This window comes from Phascolarctos cinereus, unplaced genomic scaffold (assembly GCF_003287225.1).
Source record: "Phascolarctos cinereus isolate Bilbo 61053 unplaced genomic scaffold, phaCin_HiC Scaffold_726;HRSCAF=1367, whole genome shotgun sequence".
In the NCBI taxonomy this organism is placed as follows: Eukaryota; Metazoa; Chordata; class Mammalia; order Diprotodontia; family Phascolarctidae; genus Phascolarctos; species Phascolarctos cinereus.
Window position 1 is genome coordinate 315866972 of NW_027556098.1, and position 18408 is coordinate 315885379.

Here is an 18408-nt window from a genome sequence, read left to right on the forward strand (position 1 = left end):
TTGATAGCTTTGATTTCTTCTTCTGAAAACTGCCTGTTCATAGCCTTTGATCATTTATCAACTGGGAAATGAATTTGACTCCATTCTTTATATATTTGCGAAATGAAGCTGTTATCAGAGACACTTGCTGTAAAAAAAGTTTGTGGGTAGAACTCCTGATACTCATCTCTGTAGCCACAATTTGGCTCTCCTATAGATCTTGAACCCACTGATAACACCTTGGTTCCCCTCAGTGGTGTAGAACTCCAGGCAAAACCTGGTTTGCATATTCTTCATGCCAATAGTACTGTGACTAGCAACCTTTTGCTTCTGTAGTAATCTTGTTACCACTGAGTCATGGAGTGCAGTGGTCTCTAGGCTACTCACATAATTTGGAGCTTGCAGTACATTTTACACTAATGACTTTCCTTACTCATTTAGGAAATAGATAAATTCGTTATGTCACAACCACATTTTAAGCCATTCCCTCCAACATCAGGATAATCTTTTAAAAATTAAAAGTTGGTTAGAGGTGTTGGCAACAAATTTATTCTTGAGGTAGCAGTTGTCAACTGTCAATTCTCCACATCTAAGACCCCATGTTTCACAATCATTCAATCAATAAATATTAAGTTCCTGCTATATGCTGGACACAACACTAGTCACTGGGGATACACTAAGAACAAAGAATGAAACGATCCCTACTTGCAGTGTGCTAATGGAAGAGCCACAAGTACACATATACACACATCTACAGCATAAATATCATCAATAAATACATACAAAGAAGTTAAATACAAGACAGTTTGGGGGGGGCGATAGCAGTGGGGGGGAGAGGAATCAGAAAAGGCTTTATGCAGAAGATGGTGTTTGAGCTGCCTCTTAATGTAAGAGAAAGCCTCTATGAAGATTTTAAGAGACTATAAGTTATAGAGCATGTGTATTCCAGAAATGTGGGATGACCAGTGCAAAGGCATAGAGATGAGTGATTAGGATACACTTATTCTGTATCCAGGTCTCTCTTTAGGTGTCATTTCCATTGTATATGGAAGCAAAGGAGCAGTGAGGTATGGCACAAGGGACCCTGGACTGGTAGTCAGAAGTCCTCCATTCAAATTCCAGCTCTATAATTGGTGTGCAGAGGAACTCCCTTCAGTCATTTTACTCCCTCTGTGACTCAGTTTACCCATTTGTAAAAGATAGGTTTGGATTAGATGAATTCTAAGGACCCTTCCAGTTTTAATATTTGATACTTTGTATCCCTTCTAGCTATAACTTTCCATATTAAGATCTTTTCTTTAGCTGAGTGCTGCTTTGAAATTAGGAGACATGATTTTTAATACTGCTTCAGACATTTATTAGCTTACGACACTGCACAAGTCATTAAAACAACCAGAACTTCACTTTCCTTGTTGATAAAATAAGAATAATGATACTTAGAGCATATTGCTTATGTCATAGAATTGTTCTGAAGAAAGTACTTTGCAAACTTTAAAGCACTATTAAAAACTGAATAATTTTTAATTAAATTCCCTTCTAGCTCTAACAACTTATGTTCTAAAATCCTTTCTAATTCTGACATTCTTCTTACATTTCTGACATTCTATGTTCTAAGGCCACTTCCAGCTCTGACAAATCTTGGTTCTAATAATCTGTGAAAAGTATCATATGCATACATACATACAAATATATATTTGCAAAGCTCATTATTATAAGATCCCATTCAAATCCTATTTCAAGAAGGTCCTGTTGTCCCTCTTTTTAAAATTCAATTTTATTTTTATTTTCAGTTTCAGATTTTTCTCCCTGCCTCCATCTCTACTCCACCTGTTAAAACAGCAAGAAATACAATACCCATTATACATATGAAGTCATACAAAACATATTCCCCACTAGCCATGTTCTGAAAAAAAAAAAGAAAGAGAAAAAAGGTTCAATTTGAGTCCTTTACCTCTCTCTCTGAAGGTGGATAGCATTTTTGTCATGAGTCCTTTGGAATTATGGTGGAGCATTGTATTGGTCAGTTATTAAGTCTTTCACAATTGATTATTGTTACAATATTGCTATTACTGTGAAAATTGTTCTGGTTCTGCTCATTTCACTCTTTATTATTTCATATAAGTCTTTATAGGTTTTTCTGAAACTAGCTCATTCATAATTTCTTACTTCACAGTAGTATTCCATCACAATCATATGCCACAACTTGTTTAGCCTTTCCCCAATTGCTGGACATCCCCTCAGTTTCCATTTTTTTGCCACTACAAAAAGAGGTATTATAAATATTTTTGTATGTTCCTTTTTCTTTGATCTCTTTGCTGTATAGACTTAGTAGTTGTATTGTTGAGTCAAATAGTATGCATAGTTTTTCAACTTTTTAGAAAGAATTCAAAGTTGTTCTCCAGAATGGTTGAATTAATTCACAGCTCCACCAGCAGTTCATTAATATAACTATTTTCCCGCATCCCCTTTAGCATTTATAATTTTCCTTTTCTCTCATCTTAGCCAATCTGATGTGTATGAGGTGATACCTCAGATTTGTTTTAATTATTAGTCATTTAGAACATTTTTCATATGATTATAGATATCTTTGATTTCTTCCTTTGCAAATTGCTTGCTCATATACTTTGACCATTTATCGATTGGAAAATGGCTCTTATTCTTATAAATTATGCTCTGTTACCTATATATTTAAGAAATAAGACCTCTGTCAGGGAAATTTGAAATACATTTCTTCCTGGTTTCCTTCTTTTCTCCTAATTTTGGCTTAAGTTCCCTGTATTGATTATGTTTTTGCAGAAGTTTTTAAATTTTATGTAATCAAAATTGCCCATTTTACCTCCTGCAAAGCTCTCTATCTCTGGTTTGGTTATGAATTCTTCCCTTATCCATAGATCTGCAAGGTAATTTCAAGAAGGTCCTATGGTCTCCCAAGCCATGCTCTGCTTTTAATGAATTTTCCTAGAGTGTTAAAGATCTAGCTTAATCTAGACCTGTTATCAGAAGGGTACTTTACATTAGATTCCAAATTTTATATAGTCCTAATTAAATTCATTCTATGTGGCTTCAGAGGAAAACTATAGAATAATATGAAAGTATCACATGTAGATTAATTTGGACTCAATACTTTCCAATAATCAGAACTTCCCAATAGTGGATGGAGTGCTTTGTGAGGTAGTGATCTTCCTGTCACTGGATCTGTTCAACCACGTACTGAATGATCACTTGCTGGGGTTTTTATAAAGGTTCCTGCCTCTGATATCCTTTATAACCCAGAAGCTTGTGATAATCAAGAGAACTTGACATTCATGATCTAGTCCCTAAGCATCTTCTAGGTCCTTGGGTGCAGCCTTTTGACTGAATCTAAACTTCACAGAACAAATCCCCTTAATAAAAGGATTTGTTCTACAAAACTTGGAATCAGTCAACGAGCCACACTTGAGGACCTAGAGGGTCACATGTGACCTCAAGGCCTCAGGTTCTCTACCCCTGGCTAAGGGTTACTTTATAATGCCAATGTTAATCTGTCAATACAAAATCACTATAAACACAAAAATAGGAAATCCGTGTTGCTGAGGAGAAACAGTACAATGTAGCAGAGAGAATGCTAGGCTTAGAGTTAGGAGACCTGAGTTCAGATTCTGGCTCCAACATTTCCTAACTGTGAGACACTGGACATGCCACTTTGCCTTACCTTTCTTATCTTTTGAAATGTGGATAATAATACCTATACCACCTCCTTCCTAGGGTTGTCATGAGGAAAGCCTGTCGGGAACCTAAAGGCATGAAGTAAATGGGAGCTGTTTCTTTTCTTATCTTCCAGTTGGCAAATCTGAAACTAGTTGTTAGACTGAATGATTCCATCTAGGTGTCCCTGATGTTCATTCAAGGTTCATTGGATAAACATATATTCAACACCTGCAGTGGAAAGAGACTGCCCTTTCATCACCAGGGTAGATACAAAGCTTAGAAGATAATGATAATAATAACAATGGTTAGCATTTATGTAAGTGCATGGGCCCTGCCCTCTTTGGATTGAGAGTCTAGTAGAGGGACAAGACATAAATAAGATAAGATAATAATAAATAAGATAAATATAGTATACAGTATAACATAAGCACATAAACCTGGGGGAAACAAAGTACTATTTGAAGTGCTTTACTATAAGGATATCATGGAAGCCTTTCTGGAAGGGATGTAAAAGCTGGATAAGTGAGGGGAGGGGAAAGAAGATATTTGGGCCATAGGGATTATTGTAAGAAAGCCTTGGAGACTGGGGGCTCATGATATATTCAAAAGACAAAGTAGACCAATTTGGTTAGAACAGGGATTGCACTGAGTAGCTGTGGGGAATGAGAAAGTCACTAAGAGCATTGGAAGACTGGGCATAATCAAACAACTATTCACTATACTGGTTGACTGTTCATTGCCTTGGGTGAGAAAATGCTGGATTTGGAGTCAGATGATCTGAATCCCAGTCCTAGTTCTGCTCCTTACAACTTCTGTGACCTTGAAGCTCCTTACTTCCCTTATCTGGGAAAATGTAAAATAAAGGTCTAGGATGAGCAAGATTCTAAGATCTCTTTTAGCTAAGTCCAAGAAATGTAAACACCTAACCAATAGATAGGTGAATGCGCCTTTTAATTTTTCAGCTAATTGGTAATATCTAGTGGGAGACCTGAAGATTGCTTTTCCATTTTTTTTCCATCTTGGTGGCTCTGGAGATAGGTATGGGTGGAGGGCAAGCATGGAGTCAGGAAGACTTGAGTTAAAATCCATCTTCAGTCACTACCTGTGTTACCCTGGTCAAGTCACTTCATCTTTTTTTACTTCAGTTTCTTCATTGGTAAAATGGGGATAATAATAGTACCTACCTTGCTGGGTTGTTGTGAGGAGCAAATGAGGTAATAATTGGAAAGCACTTAGCATGGTGCTTGACACATAAGTACCATATAAATGTTAGCTACTACTATTATTGTTGTTGTTATTGTTATTGTCATCATTATCAAGGACTTCAATGGTAACCTCTGCTCCAATGGCTCATGAACTTGGTGATGGCTGCTTTGACATCCTTGTTCCTTAGGGTGTAGATGAGGGGGTTCACCACAGGTGTGAGGATGGCATATACCACATTCCCCATGATGTGGAAGTCCACAGGAAGGTCAGCCCTGTAGGCCACATAGGCCACAGCAATAGATGTATAGTAGGTGCCAACAACAAGGAGATGGGATGTGCAGGTGGAGAAGGCCTTTGCCTGGCCCTCCTTTGAGCTGATCTTCAGGATGGAGATGAGAATTCGAGCATAGGATAAGACCACCAGTAGCAGGGGCATGAAGGAAACAGCCATGGCACAACAGAAACCCAGGAATGTCTGGAAGGTAGGGTCTGAGCAGGAGGCCTGCACAACTGCCAGGTGGTCACAGAAGCAGTGGAAGACCTGGGCCAGGGTGCCAAAGGTCATCTGGGATGACTGGACCACAGCTGGGATGGGCAGCAGGAGGGCAGCTAACCAGGCACCAGCTGCCAGCTTGGCAATGACCTGTGGGGTCATGCGGACTGTATAGTGCAATGGGTGGCAGATGGCTTCATAGCGGTCATAAGCCATGACTACCAGGATAAAGGCCTCAGAGCAGGAGAAGCCGTGGAAAAAGTACATTTGCAGGAAGCAGGCTGGGAAGGAGAGGATTCTATCATCTAACAAGAAGAGGGAGAGCATTCTGGGGATGGTGGTTGTGGTAAAGAGGATATCCAGTGCTGAGAGGTTGGTCAGAAAGAAGTACATGGGCTTGTGAAGGTTGGAGTCAATCATCACAGCCAGCAGGATCAGGGAGTTTCCAGTGATGACAAGGAGATAGAGGATAAGGAAGATAAAAAAGACAGGGAGGAAGAGGGACTTTGGGAGGGAGGGGATGCCCATCAGGTAAAAGGAGGTGGGGGAGCCGTCTGAGCTGTTACAGGTCCATGCATTCATGATGAGACAGAGCTTGGCTTTATGGAGACTAATGCTGGGAACGTCTGGAGATAGGAACCATTAGAAAAATGTTAGTCCTTGAAGAGATGCCTAGTATCTTTGCCTTTCTTTGGTCAAATGTCTATCTACTATCATCTCTACTGCAGCCACTGCCAAGTGGAAGGGAGCATGATGCATTTCAAAGAGCAATGTTCTTAGTCTGACAAGACTCGAGTTCCAATTGAAGGTCTTCCACTTACCATTTTGCTTCTGCTACTTTGCCTGGTTTCAACTCCAAGGAACAAGATGCCTCTTCCAGGATAAACTCATCACTTCTACTCTCACCACCATATGCTGCCAACTCAAGTCTTGATTGACACCATCTCCCTTAGCCTCCTTACCCCTCTGTTTGGAGGGCTGAAGGGTGGGGTACCAAACTCCCTCCAAAACCTTTCTATGTAGATGGCAGAAACTGGACTCAAGTCACTCCACTTTGCTGCCTGGTTTCAACTACCCACAATATGATGTTCCCTGGTGTTTCCCCCTTCCCCCAACCTTGCTTTCCTGCCTCCTTTTGTGCATTGTCTCCTCTTCTTAGATTGTAAGTTCCTTGAGGGCAGGGACTATATATTTATTAATTGTATCCCCAGCACTTAGCATCGTGCGTGGCACATGGTAGTCACTTAATAAATGTTTTTGGAGTAGATTAGACTTACCAGATCTGTAATCCCAGAGAAATCAAGCCATCTGGAGAAGGCAGTGGGCTCTAGTGGAAAGAATGCTAGATTTGGAGTCAGAGGACTTGGGTTTGAATCTTGCCCCTGCCGCTTTTAACCTGTCCTCCTTTGGTCAAGTCACAGCCTCTTTGAACCTCAGTTTCTTCATTTGTACAATGGGAGTGCGACTAAATGACCTCTAAGCTCTCTCTCAGCTCTAAACATTTGTGATTTAGGACCTCTTTCTATCTCCATTTTCACACTGGGGAAAATGGAGAGAATACCTACACTTTTCCTGCAAGGAAGACACAAGTGTTAGAGAAACCTCAGTTATACAAGGATGGTATGAAAGTGAGCTCCTTCAGTGGTCATCCATTAGAATCATCAGACTAAGGACAAGAGGTGTGGCATGGCAGTTGGTTCTGACTTAAAACCCTGCAGGTGGTGCCAGTTGGCTGAATCCCACCAAATACTGTAGGGCAGGCTGTTTGACCAATGTAAGATCTTTCCTTTGACCTGTCAAAAACAGTTATGTTGTGTCCTGAACCATGGACCATAAAGACCTAAGTTCAAATTCAACCTCAGATGCTTACTAGATATAGGATCTTGGGCAAGTCACTTCACTTCTGTCTGCCTCAGTTTCCTCAACTGTAAAATAAGGATAATAATAGCACCTATCTCCAAGGGTTGTTGTGAGAATCAAAGGAGATATCATTTGTAAAGTGCTTAGTACAGTGCCTGGCACATAGTAGGCACTTAATAAATGTTTGTTCCTCCCTGTCTATTACAATTTTTTTGGCCTTATGTTATTGTTTCTGTCTTAGCCTTAGGAGTCTGTTCCTTTCCTACAATGGACCTCCTTGACATGAATATAGACAAAGAGACCTGTAGCATTGTCCTTTATTGGGTTTTCTTGGAAACTGGACATTAATTTCCTCTTCAGTTGTTTAGACCTGCTGTTTATTTCTGCCCGTGACTCCCCTACAGCTCCACTCACCATGCCTCTTTCTGTAATTTCAGACCCCTGTAACCACCACTTCCCCATATGTGTTGTTTTCCCCATTAGAATGTAAACTCCTTCAGGGCACAAACTGTATTTGCTTCTTCACCCCCACTCCCCCCAACACATACTTTTCTGGGTGCATATTAAACACTTGAGTAAAGGTTTTTTCATTTATTTAAAAAAATTAATTCCAGGTGTCTCTAATAGTTTCTAAGACTCAGAGAGTCCTTTCATTGTACCCACCTCAGGAGGTGAGTTATGGAAGGATTAAAGTATTGTTTCATATCACTCCTTTTCCTATAGTCTATGCCCCCATGAAACAGCCCAACTAGCTGTTCCCCTTACCAGACATTCCATCTCTTATCTTCATATCTTCTGTGTAAAGACACAGGTGGTCCTTTTTGCCTGGAATACACTCTCTCTTTTCTTCTTTACCTGTTAGAATCCTTTGTTGTTCAGTCGTGTTTTGTTTTTTGGTTTTTGGTTTTTTTACTCATTTCTGACTCTTCTTGACCCCATTTGGGATTTTCTTGGCAAAGATATTGGAGTAATTTGCCATTTCCTTCTCCAGCTCATTTTGTGGATGAGGAAACTGAGGCAAACAGGGTTAAGTGACTTTCCCAGGGTCACACAGCTAGTAGGTATCTGAGGCTGGATGTCAACTCAGGTCTTCTGACTCTAGGCCTGTCACTGTAACCACTGTCCTACCTAGCTGTCCCTAGCTTCCTCCAAAGTGCAGCTCAAGGGATACCTTCAGTCCTTTTCTGATTCCTTCAGTTTCTAGTGTTTTGTCCCTCTTTAAATTTCTTAAATATGCATTGTCATTACTTAGCTGTGTGCATTGTGCTGTGTCATGGACAGAGAGCTGGCCTTGGAGTCAGGGCGACCTGGGTTGAAATCTCATCCTTTGAATTCAAATCTACTGTCAGATACTTACTGTGTGACCCTGGGCAAGCCACTTAAACTACTGTTTGCCTCAATTTCCTTATCTGTAAAATGTGGATAATAATAGGTTAAGGCTGATTTTTTATTTTATCTTTTTATCCTGAAAATCTGGAACAGTATCTAGTACATGGTGAACACCTGAATAATTGAAACGTCATTTACTATATGCCCTTTCCTTCTCTGGCTCATTTTACAGATGAAGAAACTGGGGCAAACAGAATTAAGCGACTTGCCCAGGGTCACACAGCTAGTAAGTGTCTGAGGCTGGATTTGAACTCAGGAGGATGATCCAAGACCAGAATTATGGGCTGTCATAACTGAAAGAACACCAGAGATCTAGCCCAGTTCTCTCATTTTATAGATAAGGAAACAGGCTCAAAGAGAGTGACTTGTTAAAAGTCACACAGTGATTCAGCAGTGGGCTAGAACTCATAGGATCATAGATTTAGAGTTATTTCCTTGTTTTTCAGATGAGGAAACTGGAAGACAATGGAGTTAAAGTGACTTGTCCAGGGTCACACAGCTAAAAAGTATCCAAAGTAAGATTTGAACCTATGTCTTCCTGATTCCAGGTCCATTTTCCTATTCACTAGACCAAGGGTTGTTCTATGAGGTTTGGATTCAGTCAAAGGTCTGCACCTGAGGACCTAGAGGGCCACATGTTCCCCACCCCTGCACTAAACCATACCACCCCTCTCAGGTCTCTTCATTCCAAGTCCAGGAATCTTTCCATCCATTATTTCTATTTCTCTACTTGGGATTCAAATAAAATAAATCTCCTTCTTCTCTACAACATCTCTTCAGTTATTTGAAGATAGAGATTACTTTCCCAAAAATCCTTTTTTTCCTCAGGATGAACATCTCCAACTGCCTTAGACCTCCCATAGTGGCCCTAAGAAATTTGGGAAGTGAAATTAAGAACAAATTCTAAATCAATGGAGTCTGTGATATGACTAGAAATGGTGATAAGGAAGCCCTTGGGGGAGAATAGAAGTCACTGAGATTCAATGTACAAATGTCTCATATACACAAAAATATTTTAGATGGGACCCACGTATGGTGGGAGATTGTCTATGTGGTATGACAGGGGACACTAGGTATCTCTCTGAACCATTCCAATCCATGCTGCTACAGAGAATGCTGTGTTGGAAAATGCACTGGATTGGAAACCAGGGCAGGGAAGTCCAAATCCTGACTCTGCTACACTGTGTCATTGTACAAGTCATTTAACCTCCTTTAAAATATAAGGAGGTTAGGCTAGTTCTCTGTGGTTAATCTCCAGCTCTAAATTCTGTTCTATGTTATTCACTTCATTCTATCTTCTGTACTTAATTTTGTTGTGAATTGAGGCTGGGGCTCATCTTTTTTATGTTGTATAAAGACAAGGTTTCTGAGCAAAAGAATAGTATAGGAATGAATATAGAAGGCATGTTTAATTGCTAAAGAGAACCTCAAGGCTCCATGGTTTTATAAATGTGAGTACTCCTTTTATTAATGCAGTTCATGACTCTCTCAGCACCTTAGGAAATGGTCTTCCTGAGTTATTGTGGTCAAGAACCACATCATCTAATGGTCAAACTTCTGAGCACAGAATTTCACAGGATCTCCAAATCAAAAAGAGAACTAGGAGGCCATCTAGTTAACCCCTACCTGAACAGGAATTCCTTCCACAGCACCCCCCAGCAAGTCATCCAGCTTTTGCTTGAAGATGGGTGGAGGCAGCCCATTCCACTATAAGACAGCTCTAGTCATTATGATGTTTTCCTTACGGTGAGGTTAAATGTGCCTCTCCATCAGCTTTCCTACAGCCTTTTGAGTTCTGTACCCAGGAACCAAGCAGGACTCATTTAATCTCTCCTTCCCAAGAACACCCTCTAAATACTTAAAAATAATTCTCATGTTCCCCCTAAGTCCTCTTTTCTCTTCTCTTGGTTAAATATCCCTAGTTCCTTCAACTGATTACTAAATACTGTAGTCTAGAGGTTCCTCACCAACCTTGTCTCCCTTCTCCAGATGCTTTCTGACTTATCAACATCCTTCTTATTGTGTTGCCCTAGAACCAACTACAACATTCCAGATGTGGTCTGACCAAGGCAGAGGACACCAGGGCTGTCACTGCTCTGGTCCTGAGCACTGTGCTTCTCAGTGAAGGCTAAGATTACATCAGCTTATTTTGGCTGCCATATTGCCCTGTTGATACACAGAGTTGGAGCTTCCCTTTTCAGAGCTCAGAGATGGATATGATAGAGGCTGTCCTATTCCTGCGTCCCTTCTTTCTCTGACTTTGCCTCTTGGCACAGTGCTGGGAAGTCCTGAGACATTAGGAATCTGGGGCCCTACATATTATGCCCCTGCTCACCTGCCAAGATTGGGAAAGCCTGGTTCCAGGGCCTCCCCTCCCCACCTGGCCAGCCATAGGCCCCCCAGCTCTGTGGGGTTAGGGGAGTCCAACTCTGGCTGATCCCTAGCTCCTTTAAATCTGGGACAATGATCTTTCCTCACCCCCTTCTACCTCTTCTCTTGCCCAGAGGGACTGATACCTCCCCTAGACGACTGGATATCAGCACCAGCACCTCTGCCCCGAGGTTTCTTCTCCCTCCTGCCCTGGGGATGCTGTCTGCCAGACAGACAATAACAACTGTCTGGCACCAGAGGAGAAGAGGAGAGCCTCTGGGGTTTGCTTATTTGAGATTAACCAGAAGTGGGGGCATTGTGTTCCTGCTTCAGCCCCCATAGCAATAACAATAACTATGCCTCCCTTCTGTGTAATACTTTCTCGTTATAAAACATTTTCATATATCCATGACTTTGTGGTGGAGGGGAAAGATCCATAGATCTTCAGTCAGATAAGCAGGGTTCAAATCCCATTGCCATTAAGATCTGTGTGACTTTAAGCAGCTCAGTTTCCTTCTCTATATAATGAGGGGTTTATGGAAGGGATTCTTAACCTAGGGTCTGTGAACTTTTAAAAACAATGTGATAACTATATTTCAATATGTTTAGTTTCCTGTTATGCATTTAAAAACATGATTCTGAGAAAGGGGTCTATAGGGAGGACATCAGCAGTTGGGGGAATTTAGGAAAATATGCAGAAGATGGTACTTGAGCTGTGCCTTAGAGGAGGAAAGGGACTCTATAAGGTGGAGTTAAGGAGGAAGTACATTCCAAGCATGTGGGACCACAAGTGACAGTTTCCATCCTTTTTATATTGACTCTATTTCATCTACCCACTCAATTTGTGAATGATAGTGGGGCCTCAATGTCATATCTCAGACAGAAGCCAGGGGACTAACTTACCTGTGAGCCAAACTTTATCCTAGGCCACTGACCTAAAATGGCTCAATTATCCCATCTGTAAATACATCTGACCCCTAATTGCACACATGAATCAATGAGACATCATAAAAGGATTTCTTACATAGTGTTTTGAACATAGTAGATACTCAATAAATACTTATCGATTATTTATGAAAGGAGCCCACTATCCAGGGGCTGAAGAAGACATGTTAGACCAGGGTAGGACATAGAGCACTCATGACTCCAGGAATGCTTTAATTGCAAACTCAGCCAATAGATTGTATGGGGGCAGAGTCTCTGGTTCATCTCTGAAGCCCTCACTAGTAACAACTCTAATATGAGGATGGTTTGTTTATGTGAGGCAGCTTAGTCAGCATTTGATGGTGAATCAGAGGATGTGGTTTCAAGTCCTGGCTCTGCTACTTGCTACTTATATGACCTTGAGCAAATTACTTAATTTATCTTAGCTTCAGTTTCTTCATCCAGAAAATGAGGGGATTGGACTAGATGACCTCTAATTAGGGTCCCTTCTAGCTCCAGATCCTAAGATCCATAAACAATAATAAACAAACCAGGAACTAAGCTAAATCAGCACCATGGTTAGCAACCTGTTTCTTGTACCTGGAGTAGTGCCATGGGCAATGATGTATCTGTAGCTAGAGTCAGCACCTTGTTTCCAAATTATGAATTATTACCCTATTATGAGGCTTGTAGCACAGTATATTGGTGAGAAGACTTGTGTCCTAGTTTTTCTGCTTACAAGCAGTGTGATCTTGAAAAAGTCATTTAACTATCTTAAGACCCAATTGCTCATGTGTAGAATGGGGCTAATGATCTCTATCTTGTCTATCTGATTGGTAAGCAGTGTTAACAAAGAGCATCCAGAGATTGACTAGGACATCATATGATAATTGATTGAAGGAACTAAAGATGTTTAGCCTGAAGAAGTTCAGGGATGGCATAATTACTGTCTTCACGTATTTGAAGAGCTATCATAGAAAAGAGAGTGTAGATTTGTTCTGTTTGGCCCTAGAGGGAGTTAATCAATAACAATAGGAGTGAGTGTGTGTGTGTGTGTGTGTGTGTGTGTGTGTGTGTGTGTGTGTGTGTGTGAAATTTTTTAGAAGCAGATTTTGGCTCAATGTAAGGAAAATCTTCCTAACAATTAGAGTTTCTCAAAAGTAAAATGGGCTATTTTAAGGAGCAGTGAGTTCTTCATCACTGGAAATAGTTAAGCAAAGCCTGGATGACCACACATTGAGGATATGCTTCAAGTTGGGCTTAATTTAGATGATCAATCAGGTCTCTCCTCAGCTCTGAGATTCTGATTCTTACACTGTGGTTATGAAGTTAGAAGGAGATAATTGATATGAAAGTACTTTCTAAACTATAAAGTTCTTTGAAACCTGTACAAGGCTACATTATCTGTAAAGTGCTTTGTAAATAGTAGAGCTATTTGAAATAATAAAACACTTTGAAACCAGGAGAGTAGTTGTAACCTGAAAAATGTTTTGTAAACTATAAATCCCTTTTCGAACTGCAGTGTGCCCTGAATATGTGAGGAATTATTATTTTGCCATTTATTATTACTACTTGTAGTAGTAATAATAAAATAACTCAATACAACTCCACAAGCATTTTCTAAACACCTGCCTTGTTCCAGTAGGCTTTGGGAATACAAATAATCTCTGGCCCAAAGAAACTTATATTTTGCTGAGAGGAGGGACAGGGTATGCTGAAACTATGAAGAAATGATACTTCCCTAGATGGAGCTTTCTCATTCATTCATTAATTTATTTATTTGACAAACATTTATTAAATGCCTACTGTGTGCTGGGTGCTGGGGAATATGCAAAGTTTAAACAAGATATGGTTCCTTCCCTTCTGATGCTTACAGCCTAGTAGAGAGCTAGAGTAGTAAGCTAGATGACAGTTATATACAGTATTACAAGTCATTAAGCCTGATGGATAGGATCTTTTCTCCCAGAGCACTATGGTGGTAGCTATGGACATATAAAACCAGTCCAGAGTCAGTTGGTGAGCCTAGGAAGCTGAACCAGCCTCTGTGTTTAGATGAGAAACAGTATAGTTTAGTGAAAAGGACACTAGATTTAGGGTTAGAGGTCTTGGATTCAAATCCTAGTGGATTTTTAAAAATGACTCCCTGGGGGAGTAAGTAGCTTCTTTTCTTGGGTACTCAATTTCCATATCTATTAAATGAATGATGGGACTAAGTGATCTCCAAGTTCTCTTCCATCTCCTAATCCACCAACCAATCAATCCTCTGACTACCCCTGACAGTTTAGTTGCATAAGTTTCATAGCAGATAGTACCAGACTTGGTGTGAGGAAGACCTATGCTCAAAACCAGCCTCAGACACTTATTGTGTGATCCTGGTCAAGTCACCACTTCTCTTACCTTCAGTTTCCTCATCAGTAAAATGGGGATAATCATAGTGCCTACCTAACAAGGTTGTTGTGAGGATCAAATGACACCTTAATAAAATGTTTTGCAAAACTTCAAGTACATTATAAATGTTGGCAACTTTTATTACATAATGGATTAGGTCTCTTCAGCTCTAACATTCTATGTTCTAAGGTCACTTCCACCCTTGATATTCTGTCTTGTCTGTCCTAAGGTCCCTCACAGCACTAATTTTCTGTGTTCTGTGTTCAAAGTTCTTTCTCAGCCAGCCTCAGTGGCCACAAATGAAAGGGATCTCATAGTTTGAGACCTTGGCTGTACCATTTGACAGTCATGGGTTCTATCAACTTATCAATTTCCCTTTCTCTCCCTTAAGTGCCAGGAAAGCTCTTTGAAACCCTAGCTTCTGCCTTGAGTCCCCTCTTGAGCCTTCCTCAAACATTCCAATGTAAACATGAAAGTCTCCTTGATCTTCTAGAGACCATGGTGCCAGGGCAACTCAGGTTTTGGCAGGTCCTGCCAGGCCAGAAATCTGAGTGTGGATCCAGCTATGGATTGTGTGTTTGTCATCCAAGAACCAGCCTAGCTAACTGTAAAGAAACTCATCATCAGAGGGACTAGCCATCTACTAAAGGGCCTTTTTTTTTTTTGCATCATAGACCCCTTAGGCAGTTGTATGAAGCTTATGATCTCCTTCTCAGAACAGTGTTTTTAATTGGATAAAATAAAATTCCTAAAATTGCTGAAGAAACCAAGTATCATGAAATACAATTATCAAAATACATTTTAAGAATGTATTTTGTATTCAGACTTCCCTGAAATCTATTGTATGGACCCCAGATGAAGAAACCCTGTATCAAGGTATATGTCTGGAAGGGGAAGAGACTAGGATTTGAATCAAGGGAGGATTCTTGGCAAAAACATCATTAATCTTTTGAAGTGTGGAAATATTGAAGATGTGTGTCAGATGCACTGAGGAAAAGGAAGGTATTTACCCTGAAATCAACAGAACCTGGGAGAAGTGGAGGACCCTAGAAGCCAAGCATCACTGGTGACATTAAGAGAGATCCGGATGGGGCTGCCTCCCAAGGGCCCTTTGGATGAAGCCAGCATCCTATTAGTTCAGGTTTGGTGTTGTAATGAAATGAAGCACTTGTAAGTCATTGAACATTTAACAAAAGGAGGGTTACTTAGCCCAACCATAGAAAGGATTTGCAGCAAGTATATAATGATACTTAGCTTCTACAGACACAGGTTCCTCACCTCCATATAGAACCATGTCAGTAGGTTAGAAAGTGGTGACTCATGGGAACCTTTTATACCCCTTGGTGACCAAGAAGCATGTCTACACAGCCAAAGATCACCAGGAAGCTGCATCAAGGGAGGCATAGCTTGAACCTTGACCCACCACTAGGCCAATCCAGTCTTGGCTTTGTTGCCTTTTCATAACCTATGTTGGAGGTGGAGGGAAAGAGGGAACTCTGGTAGATATTGATCCCATCACATGGGACTAACCAGTCAAAGTTAAGTGTAGAGTAATGATAATAATAATTCACATTTTAGGGTGCTTAAGGTTTATGAAGTAATTTCCTAAGAAATAGAAGCTTACTTTCCAGGCTAGAAGTGACCTAGAGGTCATTATGTCTGCCTACTCCACTCACTTTGCAGTTGAAACAGACAGGTCTATAGCCATTAAGTGACTTGGACAAGGTCACACCGTTTATATTAGTCAGAACCAGACTTTTTGACTCAACGATTGGTGCTCTTTCTACTACAATACAATAGGTACTCATATAGAAAAAGGGAGGTTCTTAGGATAAGGGCCTAGGTAAGCATCAGTCCAGACAAAAAAACCTAGAATAGGATCGATGGGGGTAAGAAAGGGAACTGGAAATCCTTAGTTGGAACTGATCTAAAGAAAATTTCCCTACAGAATTCCCCTGAATGATTCTAGGATCTTCCTAACCTCCGTGCAAAGGAAAAGAAAGCAGTCAAAGGCATAGCCTTAGACCAGTATATAACTGGATGATCTCTTGCTGGGTGTAGGTTAGGAGACCAGGCTCAGCCACTTATACATTGCAAGACCTTGGACAAGGCCCTTTCCCTCCCTTTCTCTCTCTGCCCTTCAGTATCCTTGTCTATAAAATGGTGACCATAACTCTCTTCATACTTGTTTGACAGGTTTGGTGTAAGAATCAAATCAGCTAATGTATGTAAAGTGCTTTGTAAAGTCCTATAGAAATGCTTTTGTGCTATTATTGAGATAGGGATAGGAAATGTGATCTTATTGATTTAGGAAACTTCCAGTTTCTACCAATGTAGATTGACACCTTCTCTTCAACATGTAGTCAGAGAGTTGCCTAAAACACTGAGAAGTTCTTTGTCCAAGGACCCACACAATCAGTATGTCTCAAAGGTAAGATTTCAACCCAGGTCTTCCTGGATCTGAGACTAGCTCTCTATCAAATATGCCAGGGCAGGGGCAGCTAGGTGGTGCAGTGGATAGAGCAGTGGCCTTGAAGTCAGAAGGTCCTGAGTTCAAATCTGGCCTCAGACACATAACACTAGCTGTGTGACTCTAAGCAAGTCACTTAACCCCAATTGCCTTGCCAAAAAAAAAAATTCAATTATGCCAAGGCTGCTTCTTAGTGTTCTTGTTATTGTGACAATAATTGTTATTATCAGCATGTAAAGAAAGGAGAAAATCAGGAGGCAGCTAGACATTGTTGAGAAAATTTTATTTTAAATATCTTTTGGAGCCAGGAAGATGGAAAAAAGTCTAATTTTGTGGTTTTTAATGGTTAATGTTGCAACACTGGGGAACATGTGGAACTGACCTGAATTTCAATTCATCATCCCAGTGATAGACTCAAAGTGATTTGTGCCTGTTCATTGTTGATAGGAATTTGTTGGAAGAAGGTGAGACAGAGACATGTTATAATAAGGTCAAGAAGACCAGAAGAGGTGGTTAAAATTTATCCTTAGTTCAGACTCAATTTTAGTAAAATGTATCAGCTGATGTGCAACAATTTCTTGTTGGCTGGTGTGCCTCATGGTCCTAGAAAAAGCATTAATAGTGATTATTATCATCTTTACGCTGATGTCTCTGTCATGGTATAGAGGTGACCTTAGGTCCTGGGTGACTAGGCCAATGGAGGGCTTCTACTGGCAACAACTATCACCAACCATGGTCTTAGCCTATAGAGAACTGAGTTTGAGTTTCAGCTCTATGTTTAAGAGTGAGGTGACCTTAAAGGATCCTAGAAATGTCTGTTATTCTTATTAGCAGGGGAGAGCTGAAGCAGCATAAAGACAGACATTTGTGAGCTCAAGGCTGAAATTCAGTGCAGTTCAATCTATTAATCATCTCTTCCATGCCTTCTATGAGCAGGGCTCTGGGTGGTTTACAAAGTTCATCACTGGTAGCAAATTCATTAAAAATGAGAGCTCTACAATAATCTTGTGAAGCAAGGAGTGTAAGTAGTCTTACACACACACACACACACACACACACACACACACACATGCACATGCACACTTTACAGATGAGGAAACTGAGGCCCAGGGGTGATAGTTCTTGCTCAAGGTCATGTAACTAGTAAGTTTGGGGTCCAGAAGTCTCCCCATGCCAAGTGCAGAACCTTTTCCTCTATGCCCTACAGCATTTTTAAAATCATGACTTTCTTTAATCCCTTTGGAGTTGGCAGGTTGGGGTTTTGACCCCAATTTTTCAAAGGAGGAAACAGAGAAAGGAAGTGATTTTGGCAGATCAGTGATGAGAACTGGGACCCAAGCTGAGGCCTCTCGCTGCTCAGTCTGGTGCTCTTCCCCTGCATCGATGTGGTGCCTGCCAAGGAAGCATCATCAGACAATAGGCTCTGAGGGAATGTGCCACTGGAAAATGCCGTCCTCAGAGGCCTGCTCTTGGGAAGGCTGAGAGCTGTTGTGGCCTGTCAGTCAGCTCCATGTCTGATTCATGTTCAGACGTCTTTGTGTTCCAAACCTAGAGACTCTTGTAGCCCTGCTGATCACCCCAGTGGGCTGCATCCTGTACCTCCAAGCCCAACAATCAGAAGCAGATACCCTCTGTGACGTAA

At 40.8% G+C, this 18408-nt stretch overlaps 1 protein-coding gene and 1 long non-coding RNA gene across 2 annotated transcripts in view; one reads left to right on the forward strand and one right to left on the reverse strand.

Moving 5' to 3' along the window:
* Positions 1 to 18408, forward strand: part of LOC144454465 (uncharacterized) — a 76301-nt gene that overhangs the window by 3128 nt on the left and 54765 nt on the right. The window lies entirely within an intron of this gene.
* LOC110210573 (olfactory receptor 2AT4-like) lies at positions 2646 to 5947 on the reverse strand. Its single transcript, XM_020989558.1, has 2 exons — positions 5025 to 5947; positions 2646 to 2652 (listed from the first exon to the last, which is right to left on the reverse strand). The coding sequence occupies exons 1-2, from the start codon at positions 5945 to 5947 to the stop codon at positions 2646 to 2648; spliced, it is 930 nt and encodes a 309-aa protein (XP_020845217.1).